The sequence below is a fragment of the Podarcis gaigeae genome (assembly GCF_964106915.1).
Source record: "Podarcis gaigeae genome assembly, chromosome: 5".
Lineage (NCBI taxonomy): Eukaryota > Metazoa > Chordata > Lepidosauria > Squamata > Lacertidae > Podarcis > Podarcis gaigeae.
The window spans coordinates 48,416,358-48,432,457 of NC_139681.1; the positions used below are offsets into that span (position 1 = coordinate 48,416,358).

Below are 16,100 nucleotides of genomic sequence, written 5' to 3' on the forward strand. Positions count from 1 at the left end.
ACATAAACAGGCCCAGTAAACAATAATTTAACAATTCTGTAATAAGGTAAACAAGCAAAACTACAATAACAACATGTTGAAATTTCCAATATAGCTGAATAACTAGGTAAAAACAAACACAAGGTACTGAAACAGATTTAAACAGAATAAACAACCACTGGCTTTAGCAACAGTTCCCATCCTGTTTTTCACTTATGGCAACCCATTCTCTCCTCATCTGTCTCTCTTTCAAAGAAGGTCGCATTCTGTACCAACTTACCGTAACTCACCCTGTGGCTTTTGAGCAACTTAACATCTTTCTCTCCCTGCTTTCCAATCCACCCAGGCTCTCACCCTGAGCAGTATGAATTGTTGCCCACAAAAAATCCCCACCCTTTATCAACAGTAGCAACGGAGAGGAGGGAACCATCTGCTTTATCTAGACAAAAAAACCTCCATTTTGATAATGGAGGAACTTGGAGGAACCTCAAGCCATGAAAAGAGATAGGAAACACTTTGCAGCCCAAGAGCCACATATCCTTCGAGCCATCTTCCGAGGGCCACATGGCACTGGTGGGCCAGGTGAGAGGAAAAACTGGATGGAACAAATAACATCAATTATTGTACAAACTACTTTTGTACAGTAGGCTACTTTCTCCATATCCCTCTTTTTCCTCCAGTTTGAGTTAGGTTAGAGCCTGATCAGAATTATTTGAACCAATGGTTCTATAGCAGCTGCTTAGAAAACTCTGTAGAGCTGAGAATTTTTCACTACTATGGCTATTACAAGGATATGAGCTTCCAAAATTTGTCTGAGAGCACTCACTTCTTTAAATTATTGGGTACAGTTTTCCAAAGCTTGTTATATTTGAATCAGATGGTGTATTTCAGAAATACAGTTTCTTTGCTTTCTGCCAAGTGTATGGTAGTGTGAGGGGGACAAAATGAGACTTGTGAGCTTAATTTTTATTTTGCAGTGAACTTTCTCTCCAAAGCAACTTCTGCTACACACAGCAGCTGGACTACAGTTTAAGATGACAGCACTGAAGCTATTAATACGTGGGAGCAGATCTGAACCAAATATTTGCTATGAACTTAGAAATCAACCATCTTTCAAAAAGATGTGTCATGTTGAAAATTCACACACAAAGCTCTTCTTACAGTAATGTTCCAAGTTAAAGTTTGTTACTTACAGAGGAAAACAAAGAACAGTTTTTTAGCGAAACTGCATTTTATTTTATTTTTTGCTTTCACAGATGTGGCAAACACAACTAAGAATGTTGGTCCTGAACCACTAAAAAGATCTGAAATTTGTTTTCTCTTTTTCATATCCAGCATGTCTGACTTTCCTTACGTACATACGTAGGATGACACTAAAATGGGGGGAAATGTAGTGAATTTTCTATTAAGAGCTTTAGACTGCAATCCACACACTTACTGGGAAGTAAACCTCACAGAACTCAGTGGGACTTACTTCTAAGCAAGCATGCGTAGGACCGTGCTGTTTAAAAGTAAAGGTTGAGAAATCTGAGTCTTTAATGCAAGGAACACTGAGAACGTGAGAAGTGGATTTGTGAAAAAGCATTGTTTGGTAATGTGTATGAGAATGATACACCACATTTGCCAGCACTACTTAGTGGTGCTTACCAGCTTTTATTACCTCCAGGATATCACTCAGCATGCAGCACTTGTTTCCAAAGTTCAAGAGAAATCAAACTGAGTGAACTATGGCATCTGAAAAAATGGAAGGAAAGCCTCATTTTTCTTTACAAAACAGTGGCCCTTTCAACTATTAGCTCTGTATCCCTCATGAGTTTACAAGCTTCTGGTGTGGAGTCGAATGCCACCTAGGCAAGACAAAAACCTGACCAGGTTTAGAACTGATTCTGAATGGGCAGCAGCAACAGTGGCATCACATTCTCATGTACTTGATATTAACCAGACTAAATAAGTAAAAACAGGTTCCAAAGAGCTCCCCAAGAGAAAACGTAAACCAATGAAAAATTTATGGTAGGAAAACTGTTGACTAAACAAAACAAAGCAAAAATCTGCCTTTTTCTCCTGCCAGAGCATGTTGTATCACTTAAATTTTAAATGGGACACTTTTTAAAAAGCGTAACATGTTGTTCCCAGGGTCAAACGTGTTTCCGCAGTGAAAGAATCTAAGCAATGGTGCCGGGGCCCGGTAACTCTTTTTGGAAAAGTAGGATAATTCACATACTCAAGGCTGAGAGCACTTACTGCTTAGTGGCAGATAATCTCGCAGGGAGGCTGAGGGAAGGCGCTGAATGTACAAGAAACCCAATGATGTTTATTCCATCCAGCTGCAACCTAACCAGATCTATGAGTTTCTGTGTCCTGCTAGGGTTGCCATCTAGTGGATACACCACACAGCACATGCAGTCCAATACAAGCATCAAAGATTGACAAATGCTGTCATGTTCCAACAAACAACTCCAATTGTTCGAGCCAACTCAAGTTTAATGACCCCTAATCCAGAGTGAAAGGAAGTTAGTAACCGTTGAATGTGGGGAAAATAAAAGGATTTTGGCCATGCAAGAATAAGAAGAAATTGCCTCAGTCTTGAGGGAAAGTAACTGTCAGAATCTATGACGACGAGCTCAGCCAGTAATGCACGAGACTCTTAATCTTAGGGTCATGGCCATGAGTCCCACCTGGAGCAAAAGATTCCTGCATTGCAGGGGGCTGGACTAGATGACCCTCATGGTCCCTTCCAACTCTACAATTCTATGATTCTATGAAGACGGCTTGACCGCCAGTAGGAGGCAACAGTGCTCAATATAACTCTTCATGTGAAGGGAATGTACTTTTGACATAAGCCAGTAGTTCAAAAACAGGAATTACTGTTCTTTAAAGACAAGTCTGAATACCTGGCTTCCCACTTGTTTTAATGTCAGGCTCTCAGGGTGCATTTACAGGGGCTGTTTCTTGCTGTGTGTTTGCTTTTCGAAAGGCAGGGTATCTTTAACTGTGTTCTCGGAAAACAGAAGATACGTTTAACACCTTCCAGTGTGCGTGGTACAGAACACAAACTGGCTGCATGGAACAACAGTACGGAGACAGTAGGTCAAAACGCCACCAGAGGAGATGACGGAAAACCCTAAATTGTGTGTAGAAACAAGCCCTCTTTACTCTTACCAGAATCCACATGCCTAGAAAACAGGGTTTATTCATTGACAGCCATGACTGCTGTGAAGTCATATGCTTGAAATTCATTGGGATCTTCTAATAATTTTTAGTCTTGCCACTATGTTTGATTTCCCCAACTCCTTTTTGATGGTCTGTACATGCTGGTTTTTGCAAGAAATGTTGGTGTGGTACACCAGTATTTGTTCAGCCATGAGATTCCATTTGAGACGATGCAATTCTAGAAGGGTTTACCCCACAATTTTCCTGAATTTAGAGAATTCAGGCCTTGATCTCGTTCTTTGCATGTTATTTTGAGAGGAACTGCTAGACAATAGAACAAGAACCTTGCTTGCATCTGTCTTGCTGCATTTTTTAGCACTACCTTTTCAGGTGTTTCCTTACCTCTGGGATGAGGTATTTCATCACAATTTCTTTGCCTTTCTCTCCTAGTTTTTCATCCGGAGTAACTTCATATTCTGCCTGGAAAAGAAAATGAGAAAGGATTAGCTGCTGTGCTTTCTAGTTGGGAAATGTTTAGAGCAGGATTGCTGCATTCTAACAACCAAGGGAACAATTGGAAGATTTCCAAACACAGTCTGATAATGTTAGAGATTAACATTTTGTTAGGTTATTAAACAAATGTTTCATGCAAATACACACTCTCCCCTCTCCTTCCTCTCTCTCTCTCTCTCTCTCTCTCTCTCTCTCTCTCACACACACACACACACACAAATTGAAGGACAAGGCATTGCCCTCTACATACATCAAGATACTCCAGGAATATTATAATACAGGATAGTTTCAAATGTTTGTGGGTTCTTCTTCCATTCAGCCTAGGCCTTTGTGAGAATAGTTGGCCAAAAGGCTGAGCTTACATTTGAAAGGGATATCCTCAATCAAAATAATACCATTTGTCTAGCTTGTGCAACAAAAATTCTTCAGAAGACACGTTTGATGAATAGCCAAAGACTGGTGGACCTCTCATTATTAAAGATGCACATTTATTTTTTAAGTGGGTTCCTTTGACCTAAGGAATGTTTTACCTGCTTTATCTAGGCTGTAGAAATTATTTTCACATTTCTGCATGCCTTCACCTTGCACCTGGCCTATTCTGGCCACAGTTTCAGACAGCTTGACATTTCTGGTTTCCATTTTAAAAGGGCAGAGCTGAATTTTGGCAGTCAGCAAAGCTGTCATAGTTGTGTCTATTGTTTTGTCTGTCACCTAGACAACAACTGGATGGTACTGGTCAGATTACCTTGGAGAGGTGCCAGGCAGAAATCCCGTCCTTCCCAAAACACAGTTGTTACCTGGCAAAGGTGTGCTTACCTAGCTTTGCTGAACATCGTGGTGAAGGATCTGCCCAGCCTGCATTGGCCTCCTATCCTGGAACAGACCCCAACTACAAAAACAATATATGCGCCTCCCATGCGCCTTCTACATCGTGTGAATGATCACACAAAACATAGAAAATTTCAGGTAAGAAAATGTTGAGAAAATTGAATAAAGTGCTGTCTGAATGCAGTCTAACTCTTCTCTGAGTGACTCTGCCCACTGGGTAAGTCAACCCATTCATGAGGATTACTAATTGTCTGTAGCATCTTTTGAAGAATCCCCAGGGCCTCACTTCCCTTTCTTCTCAATTTATTGTTTGTTAATACTAATGTGCGTTTTGAGGCATGCCCCCCTCCCCAATTGTCTCACACAGAAGTTTTGCAGGAAATGACCCCCATCTCAGAGACAGAACACATGCCTTACATGCAAGGTTCAAGTTTTGTCTCTGGCATCTTCATGTAAGAGCTGAGAAAGACTTGTATCCGACATCCCGAGAGTCCCGTTGTCAGCCAGTGTAGACAGCACTGAACCAAATGGACTCATGGTTTGACTCTCTTTAATGGTAGCTTCTTATGCCCCTGTGGTGAACTGAATGTTGCACAGGAGCATTGCAGTGCTTTCAGAAATGAACCAGAAATTATTATGTCCAAAAAGGAAGTGGATCCACTCTACCACCACTTGCCCAACCCCTTTACATATTACAGGGATTACCATTTCGCATGGGGGTTCTGGTCCCAGCCATCGGCAGAGTGTGCCCTGGCCCATTCTGCCCCGCCCTTGTTCTTCCCTTTTCCGGGTCCAAAAGGACCTGCGCATTAGCAATCATCTGTTATTTGGATGCTCCTACAATGATCACAGTCTGTACATCCAAACGTGAAAATTTTACATTAATTACGTCATTGCTTTTGGCCAGATTCTGTCATGGCAGGGCCTATATCACATGACTAATGTTTGCCTTGGCCTGCACAGTGTCCTTATTGAAGTAATACCATCTTCAACTCAGAGCATGAAAACTGACTCCTTCTCTGATGTGGCAAATTCTGTGGTATTCCCACAAGCATTTTCAACCCGAGGACAACGAGACAGTATGCACTTATTGTGTCGCTCAGAAGGGCTTGTGGGATATGAGCAGGGACTCAGCGGCTGCTATTTGACTATCTCAGGATGCTTTAAGAGTATAGCAATGCAATTGGATTCGTGTCGTTAAACGGGAACTGTGAAATAAACTTTTAAGATAACAATACTTCAGATGAGAAATCCGTGGACTGTGAAAAAGCATGACTGCAGCTCTTCCAATACCCTAACTGTACAGGGATGAACTAATTATATGCTCATAAAACAGAATACAAAGGGGTTTGCAGAACCCTTTCATCCAATTTCCTGTCCATTTAGATACTATCTGACTACAGGTCATTTTGCCTCTTGAAACCATGAACAGCCAAGAATGTTTATAGCATCTTAACAGCATTTCTTCCCCACCACCCTTCTGAACCTATTCTGAAGAATAAAGTCGCACAGATAAAAAGAGCTATGTTTAAAAGGTTAGGAGACCTGAAGTCTTATCTCGGTTGTCATAATTTACGATCACGGCAAAGGGAAGATGGGAGGCTTCAGTAAGATTAAAGAATTATTGAGATACAAAGCAGCATTTCTAACAGGAAGGCATTTGCATTTCATCTTCTATGCCTTGTACCGCTGTACAAAGACCCCAAAAGTACTGAACGGCAAAACCGTTCCAAATGCAATCATGTCCTGAACCCACACAATTCACAAGCTAATAATAATGGCCCAGCTTCTCCCCTCACTACCTTTCAAGCCCTGTGTTTATCACTATAAAATCGGATAATCTCATACAGGATTTGGCTTACAAATCACTAAAACAATTTTCACATTAATTGCATTTACATCCCAAGTGGACAAATCTGTTTGTATCATGTTCCGAGATTGTATATCTGGCAGCATGCCCATGGCTTCTCAGCTGATTAACCAATGCTAGCGCTTTCGGAAAGCTAAGAGGAAGAGGCATGCATAAAAGGTTAGCTGGGATCCAAGGGACATCATGTGACTGAGAGGCTGTAAAGCATCCTAATAGTATTTCTCCCACACCCTGAAAAGCTGCCCCCCAAATTGAAAGACCTTTTGGATCAGCAATCCATCTGGTGCAGGGAGTACTAATGGAAATGAATGTTCGTGCAGTAGAAATGTCCTACATGGGTTTCATTGGACCCCGATTTCTGTGCTTAGGGAAATGGGAATATGTCATCCACTAGGAACTGGAATGCAGAAAAGCTCAGCAAGGCTTTCTAAATGCAAAGCATGAGCAATCCCAGAGGGTGAGACACTCCATTGCAACTTCTCTTTAGATCAGTGGTCAACCCTTCCTTGGTTGAGAAACCCAATAGCACAGTGCCCTTGTTTGCACATCAAATAGTAGCCTTGTTTGCATAAGCATATGGCTCTCGGACAGGAGCTCATAGTCATTTTTCACCTCCCTGGTCTTTGGTACTCTTGTGCCACACTGAGCTAAACCAAGGTTTGGCTTAACATGTCGAAATTGGGCCTGTGGTTAAGCTTTCTCCTTGATAACCACAAGCTGTAGGCTTCCATTTCTCTTCTATTTCTTTACTGAAGTTCTGTTTAAGTACCTTGGTTATTTTTCTAGTCTTGTGCAAATTATATGAACCATCTGCATTTTCTTTATGTACTCTTCTCCATCTAGTATAAATGTTTCCCCCTTTCCTTTATTTTTTAAATTTATTTAAAAATAACTGAAGCCACAGCCAGAAACATGTTCATTCTGTTTCTGAACAATGCCAAGCTTTGTGTTTTTAAACACTAATATATATATGTTTGTGTGTGTGTGTGTGCGCGCGCGCACGCGCGCTTAATTTAACAAAATGTATTTACCATTTAAGGCTTTAAAGGTCAGCACCAACACTTTGAATTGTGCTCAGAAACGTACTGGGAACCAAACCTTTATTTTACAATTAATTCCTTTGTATTTTGAAAGTTAAACCACAGGTATTATTATTAAAAGAAGGATATAACTGAGATAAGATGCTGCTATAACTTACCCTTCCCCCATTTTCACCATCATTCTCACAGGTGGCAAAAATGGGGAGCCCATAAAAAAAAAATCTGAAAGTTTTGAACCCTCCATTATCATTGGTAGCCAACAATGAAGGAGGTTTTTTCTTCTTCTAAGTTTTTTGAAAAGAGATTTAGTAGTCCTAAGAGAACTAGCTATGGAGCTCTACTTTGAAGCTCTTAAGCCTAATTAAATTTGAGCTCAGCTTAAACTACTAATTTTATTTTTGCCGATTTCATTTTCATTCAAGCATAAAGGCTGAAGTGTGATTGGAGATTAAGTTCTTGGATTGCAATCCTGCTTACCAGGAAGTAAATCCTGCTAAACTCTGTGAGACTTTCCTTCTGAATAAACATTCTTAACATGTTTTCAAGACTTGACCGTAAACTGCCCAGAGAGCTCAAGCTGACAGGGCTGGGTATACATTTAGAATGTAAAATAAAATAAAAATAAAGGTTGGGTTGTAAACTGAGCTAAAAAGGTTAAAGATGACTCGTAAAGCCAATTAAAAATACACACATGGTACTTCTTACCTCAGCACACTAAAAAATCCTTACTAAAACAAGATCTAAATACACAGCTTTTAAAGCTAATAACTGGCATGCAGGTAAACACAGAGTAGACTAGTGTGAGGCCTATGAAGAGATAAGATGGGTGGAGTTGATCCAGGCCCAAAAGATAATGCGATATGAGCTGAGAAAGGTAGAAGAAATTCTATAGCACAAAAGCGATAGGCCTGTGGTTTCCTGCACTGACCACAGTTTGCGCAGAAATAAAACCAGAAAACAGTTTTTATTCTGTTCACCTAAAATGCACAGCTGCAGTATGTTTGCAGAAGCTCCCTGCCAACAAGCAATACCATCCATACTTGGTATCATATTCCCATACGCAATGAGACAACCCAAACTACAGCAGTGCCAAAATCATAAATATTCAGTATATGGTGGATCATTAAGCATATACAAACTATTCTCATGTTAAATGATCTAAAATCATGATTTTATATCATGTTCTTTTGCTGTGCTTAACTGTATATTGTACATGGATTGGGGGTTTTTTAGTGTCACGCCGCCTAGAATTTTTCTAAATAAATGGAAAACATCTACCCATTTCACAGATAAACGGTGACTAGGGTTGAGCTGAAATCCCCCCTCCCCTCAGCCCAGTCTCATTTTCACCATCCCATTTGCAGAGAACTGGTTGGGCAATTTTGGAGACTGGCAACAGAAACTGGTAGCAAATTTGTGATTGGCAGCCCTTCCCCTCAGCTATTTTGTTCATGGACACTAATCAGGAAAAAAAATAGTGGTCTTAAAATGTTAAGGAAGGAAGGAAGGAAGGAAGGAAGGAAGGAAGGAAGGAAGGAAGGAGCTTGTTGGATCTATCCAGTGATTCCCCCCTCCCTTAAAAATGTTTAGGTGTGCTCTCATTCTGACTCAAGAAAACCACCATTTTATAGTTCAAATTGGGGGGAAATAAATACAGTAAATGGACAAAAGTACAAAGGTCCACAAAATATTTGGGGTATGCATATCCCGTGTACCCCCAGAGAAAAAGCACTGGTTCTATCTAAATTTGTGGGTATCCTGTATTAAGAATTGGGTGTTACAGATGCCTGCTGGGCAACAATAGCCCTTAACCAGGCTTCCTCAACCTTGGCCCTCCAGATGTTTTGAGACTACAATTCCCATCATCCCTGACCACTGGTCCTGCTAGCTAGGGATCATGGGAGTTGTAGGCCAACAACATCTGGAGGGTCGAGGTTGAGGAAGCTTGCCCTTAACCATCAGGGAAGAGTAGCATCTTCTCTGGATTCCTGCATCACTAAGATGAGAGAACTTTGGTGGAAAACTGAAAGTCTCCCCTTAAAATGCTAACAGTTCTTCCGCTTTTGGAGGGGAAGGGGGAAGTGACTGTCAGTTGCAAGTGATTAGACAGCCCAGGGGAACAGCAAGGATGAACTGGTCAAGATGCAAGGCTTGGCCTCCAGACAAGGTCAACTGACCATAACTCTTATCTTAGGCTTCTAGAGTGCGAAATGGGCAAAAGGTTTAATTCAGAAATTGCCATTTAAGATTTGTGTGTCAACTGTTCAGCCAACCTTCCAAAAGTAGATTGGAGGGGGGGGGAGCACTGACTGGTTTTCTGACCTGAGTAGGGGATTTAAATAACAAAAATTAGATTTTCTATCAAAGAGCTTTCTCCTAAAGCCAGTTCAAATCACATCAGTGACGGCAGCCGCAAGAGGACACTGTTCATTGCTATGTAACACAAATCAATGCTGACTTTTAGTTAAGAACAATTGGGGGGGTCTTTTAAATTGGGTATGACGGTGATTCCCCCACTCCCCCAGCCAGAAAAAGGATAACTAAAATGTAGGTCAGAGTCAATGGTCCAGAAATCAAATTATTGCTGACTGAGGCGTTGTCTGAATTGTCTCTAAAGGACTGCTCATGGCTTCTGTTCCACGACATTTATGCTGCAGCCCAATGTTCACTCACCCGGAAGTAAGCCCCAGTGAACATTATGGGACTTGCTTCTGAGCAAATATGTATAGGATTATACTGCCAGAGTAAAAAACCTACCATGCCACTTAGGGGCAAAAGAAAATCCACTTACCATTGGTTTTTCTTTCAATTTCCTAAAGTGTTAAAGATGATTATGTTCCTTCATGGAGCTGCTTTAAGAACTGCTCTTTGCAATCAGGGTAAGAAAAAGGACACAATCCACAGGAAACCCTCCTGCCCATTCTCGTCAATGGAAAACAGCACAGGAGAATTCCCTTGCGAATTGTGTCCATGTTTTGCAACAGTCGTCCTTGAGGAAACTCAGCTTTAGGGGGAGGACTGTGGCTCAGTGGTAAGAGCATCTCTTTTGCATGCAGAAGATTCCTGGTTTGATAGTTGATAGTTATTATGAAAAAGAACATTGCTAACTACCAGGACTCAAGGTGGGAGACTTCAGTCTACTTTTTAATCTTAAAAAGGGGGGCGGGGAGAGATAGGAAGCACCTTCATATTTTTGCTTTAAAGGTATTTTAAATAAAATCTGACCAAATTCAAAAGTCCAAATTGTATGATCTGGTTTTATTGACTTGGTGGACTTTTCTTTTCCTATTTGTCTTGGTATTATGTGTGTAGCAGAGGAGAAGTCATAGATGAATCAGGCAGACAAGAGTGCAGGGAGATCTTCTCACAGTCAAGACACAAGACACAGTCTTGACACAAAAAACTTGAGGCTGAGGACAGGATAGCACCCTTGAATTATCTTGGGGAAAGTGAGGAGAATTCACTTCAGTGAAAAGGTACTGTGCACATGTTCAGAGGCACTTCAGAGCGATGAAACTCTAAACTATACTGAAAGAATCAGGCAACAACAGCCCAGACGGGCAAGGATTAATGCAGAAAACAAAGGATGTAGGGGAAGAGCATGACTGCAGAAAAAAGATTTGATATATTTGTTTGGGCCAGTGGTGGCTTTTAACTTATAAGCACAGCTGTTTCATTTTTTTACCACCCCCTCGGACCCTTTTATAATGGTGTCTCCACATATGTGCCCTCAGGCTAGAAGAGAATTAATGTCACAGCTGCTAGCTCTCCATAGGTGGGAATTTGTTCTAGGCAAAGGTTTATTGCCAGGACCAATTATTGCCTTGAGCTTCAAGACTGGTCCAGTTTTCTCTGCGTATAGTTGGAACATCCTGTATACCCTTTGGAACAGACAACAGAAGCCATATTGCTGTTTCTTTCATAAGGTGCAGAACTGCACCTTAGATTTACAGCACTTCCGATACACATTGAAAGCCCATGACTTCAGCTACAGAATGCTGGGAGCTGTAGTTTTCCCTCACAGGGCTACAATTCCCAAGACCCTTAACAAACTTCAGTTCCCATGATATTTTTGGATACGTAATGTGCTTTAAATGTAAATAAATCAATTTGGCATCACCCCATAATTAGGATTTCACTTATGAAAGTGAGAGCCAGTGTGGTGTAGTGGTTAAGAGCGGTGGACTTGTAATCTGGTGAACTGGGTTTGATTCCCCGCTCCTCCACAGCTGCTAGGTGACCTTGGGCTAGTCACACTTCTCTGAAGAATCTCAGCCCCACTCTCCTCACAGAGTGTTTGTTGTGGGGGAGGAAGGGAAAGGAGAATGTTGGCCGCTTTGAGACTCCTTTGGGTAGTGATAAAGCGGGATCTCAAATCCAAACTCTTTTCACAGTTGCCAAGTAGAATTTCTGAAAGTTTTGAAGATTCACTCAAGCTGCTAGTTCCAGCAGTTATACTGGAAGCTTCTTTTGATGGCTTTACCACTGAGCTGTGACCCCTTCCCTCAGTTAGTGAGGGCATCAATACCAGATGTGCCAAGCTCTACCAATGGGATAGTTCAATTCACTGCGCTGATGCTGAGAAGTTTCTAGAAAAAAGTATGACATCCATATAGCCACAAATGAGGTCCTTGTTCAAGCCAGGATAGAGATTCCAGGAGAATATTCAGCAAATCGAATAGGTAACAAAATTCAGAGTACCACCTGCCTCCCCACAAGCCTGCAATCTAGCCACTGCAAAAGTAACTAAAAGGGAACGATCTCGGGAAATATGCTATGAACATTATTCATGGGTTAGGAAGGAAGGATGGTGTGCATGGCAAATGCAGCAAAACCGAGACATTTTCATATTACGTGTTTTATTTTGGGGCGGGTGGGGGGGATTAATCAAGCTAGGCCACATTGGAAGATGAAAACATTTTATCTGGAAGAATGCACTCATGCAATTCATCAGAAAGAATATTTTATTTGCATTCATTTTGCTCCATGAATATCCAATGTAAAAACCACAATCAGCTTCTGAAATTCTACATGGAAACAGCCCAACTAACCTACAAACCTGTCAAAACAGCTTTTCAGAGCTTATTCATGACAGATGCTATGCTGGCACCTGGCTGTTTTACACTACAGTATTGGAATGTAAATTCTGTGGACTGGAACCTTTACAATTAGACTGCATTTGAATTCCCTGCAGAAAATTGTGCCACCAGATCATTTATCCTACCCGTGACATGTATCATAAAAACAACTAAATAATGAAGGATATATTGTTTAAATTATAGCACTGGCTTTGCTGAATTCACTTGATTGGCAGCCTAATCCAGTGATCTGCAGGAGCTCAGAAATTCTCAGTAGTCTTTTGCAGATGCAGGTTTCTCTCATAAACACACACACGGGTGGAGCTGATTCCCAGAGGCAAAAAAAAAATAACAGGGCAGTTCCTGCAACAAAGAAACTTTCTTGGTTGAGCAGCAAGTACCGTGTTTTCCTGTGTATAAGACGAGGTCTTTTTATTAAAAAATAATGCTAAAAAAATTGGGGTTGTCTTACATACGCTTCAGGTTACATACGCTTCAGGTTACAGACTCCGCTAACCCAGAAATAGTGCTTCAGGTTAAGAACTTTGCTTCAGGATAAGAACAGAAATCGGGCTCCGGTGGCGCGGCAGCAGCAGGAGGCCCCATTAGCTAAAGTGGTGCTTCAGGTTAAGAACAGTTTCAGGTTAAGAATGGACCTCCGGAACAAATTAAGTACTTAACCCGAGGTACCGCTGTATACACAGATAGTGCTGAGATGGGACGGACGATTGGTGGCTGGTGGGATTGGAGATTGCCAGCAGCATTTGGGGGGGGGGTGAATGTTGGTTGCAGCAAGTTCTGCTTGTGATTGGCTGTTGTGGCAATTGGGCGTGCAATTGTTGGCTGCTGGCAGCGAGCGGGCAGATGATTGGTGGCTTTGTGGATGTGTGAGACTGGCAGCGGCGGGTGAGCAATCTTCCCCCATTTCCTCAATTTTAAGTCCAAAAAATAGGGGTCTTGTTATAAACGGAAAAATGTGGTATTTTGGAGAAGAGCGCAATGAGCAAACACATTTCACACAACATGTCTACGATAAATATAGCTAGGATTGCTCCAGAGTTTTAACAGCATTTCCAGGCAGTGACTTTCCCTCATGGTGTTCTATGTTGCATGGAATAACCTGGAAAGGGGGGAAGGGGGCACTAAAGTGGCCTTCTGGTTTTGCACCACAGTTGCTGGTCACATCCACACCATACAGTTAGAGCACATGCCTTCCTCTCCCCACCCCCCACCCCCAATCCTGGGAACAGCAGTTTGTTAAAGGTGCTAGGAATTTTAGCTCTGCAAAGCTAAACCAGTTCCCAGAATTTGGGGAAAGGGGGAGCCATGTGCTTTAAAGGTATGGTGTGGCTGTAATCACTGTTTTGGCCTCAGCTATTAAAGTTGATCCTGCTAGGCTTCTGTCGACTAGCATCTGAAAAACAACATGGTATTTTTATGACTCGTAAATTCTACTTGAAGCAGCACAAATTTCAGTTACAGGGTCTAGACATGTCAGGCATAAACAAATCCAAACTTTGAACACACACAGGTTTTTTTTTCTTTTAAAGGTAAGGAAAGTAGGTAATCAGTTTCTCAGGTGATTGCAAATTTTGTACAAATAAGTGGGGCCTGCAACACAATGTTGCAGCATATCCCCACTCCCAAAGAGGAATGCTCTTGATCAGGGATCCAGGCAGCCCAATTTTAACAAGATGTGCCAGGGATTGAACCCTGCACCTTCTTCATGAAAAACATGTATTCCACTACTGACTGATGACCCCTGGACACACAAATGCACACACATGGCCTGGGGCATGGATGTGAACATGGGGCCACAAAGGCCATGAACTGCAAGAAGCATAGTCTGCAACAAAAATTTTTAAAAGGCCCAGGGACACGTCCAGGGTACATTATCCTCCAGAAAGCAAGGTTTCATTCTTTGCACCTGCATGCAGGGGCCAATTCCATCTTTATTTTACCATGGAAGAAGGCACAATAAACTTTTGCAACAGTCATAAGAAGTAACTTACCACCGAGTCAAGAAATCTAATACAGCACTCAAGCTCCGGGCGAGTCTCACAGAACTGCCGAAAGAGAAGTCTTCCTATTGGCTGCTTGTCACATAAACTGTAGTAATCTCTCTCTAGAGGAAATAAAGAGGAGGAGGTAAGGTGAAAAACTGAGGTACTTTTTAATGCATTTTGGTCTGGTTACATTGTGTCCATGTTTTCTTTTCCTTAAGGATCGTAAAAAACACACACATTCTGCACAAGCAATACAAAATGACGCACACACACAAACAATTCACAGGGACAAAGGCTGTAGCCAAAGAAAGTTATGTGCAGCTGTGACGTGGAAGTAGAGAAATTGATTGTACCAGCATCTTTATGAAGTCAAGATTTCTCTCTCGCTTTCAGGGATGCGGCCTGCTGAAATCCCCGAAACAAGATAGGGGAATGTGAGCAAGATAACACTCTATCAGGGACCTCCACTGCCTTTCTGAGCCCCTTGCCCTTCCCACGACTGGTAAACGCAGAAGAAATTACTCCTCACCCCGTCCCATTGCTCTTATTTCTGCTCAGAGAGTTGACTGTTGGGACTGCTCATGTGAGTCCAGACTACCAAGCTGGAAACCAAATATGAAGCATATCTGTGGTGCTCCTGTTCCCTGAGTGCAGGGGCTGCTGACCCACCCAGTCCCTAACACTCCACATCCCGCCATCTTTGCTCCACTGCTAGACTGGGATACTGCCATAGAAGACAAGGGCACAAAGGGTACACGTATCTGCCAGAATGCTCGTTCCATGTTCACTTAATGGGATATCACATGGTTTGAGGTCACTCATATCCCCCATATAAAGGTGGAAGGCTATTTGTTCCATCTCCCCCAGCTAGGAACATTTTCTGAACAGAAACATAGCTATTATTTACATAAAATAAACTCAAACTTGGTGTGTGTGTGTGTGTGTTAAGATATGAAAAAAAATCTGGAATTAGCTTGGCACAAATATAAAACCAGCTGGTGCGTGAGGCTGTTATGACTGTAAATTCAGGAGTAGGATACCGCAGCACGTGCCGTAGCACTGGCCTTGCTAAAGAAATATTTATGGCTTAAAGACAGCAAAACAGCTCACAAAGTACAAAACCACAGGCTGTGTTTTCTTCAGCACTCTTGCCCTGACTTTTCTCAGCGCCATATGACAATTTCTATTGCTGCTTCAACAAACCACTCCTTATCTTAAGGCACGATGATGCTGTGAAGCAGACAAGCTGCCTTCATTTAACCTATTACAGAAAAGCGCAACAGCTCGTCCAGATTAAAATCCTATTCTTTTCCAACTTTAGGAAAATTTATGGCATGTCTTGAATTGCTCGAGATTAAGAAAGACCATGACGTTTGCTGGCTGTTGCTTATTTGTACACAGGTCTATTTAAGCGGCAAGCTGTTGCCTGTCCAGATTGCTGGGGTACCTTCCCTTTTCTGCAATACCTGATCAAGCTGGGCTACCTGTGAAATTTGAAAAATAGCACAGTCCAGGCTAATACAGAGGTTCCAAGAAGCTTGATCATTACCCCAAAGTTTGGCAGCCTTACAAAAAAAATCCTCAATGTTCCTCCATCTGAGTGGCTCCACTAAGTCCCCACATTCTTTTCAGACCT

General features: G+C 41.9%; 1 protein-coding gene across 2 annotated transcripts in view; it reads right to left on the reverse strand.

Annotated features, from left to right (window-relative positions):
* Nucleotides 1–16,100, reverse strand: part of GRK5 (G protein-coupled receptor kinase 5) — a 152,866-nt gene that overhangs the window by 58,340 nt on the left and 78,426 nt on the right. For both annotated transcript variants that reach the window (XM_083741388.1, XM_083741387.1), the window contains exons 3-4: nt 14,471–14,583; nt 3,532–3,609 (exon numbers count right to left, since the gene is read on the reverse strand). In XM_083741388.1, the coding sequence (XP_083597514.1) occupies nt 3,532–3,609; nt 14,471–14,583 (191 nt within the window). The remainder of the gene's footprint in view (nt 1–3,531; nt 3,610–14,470; nt 14,584–16,100) is intronic.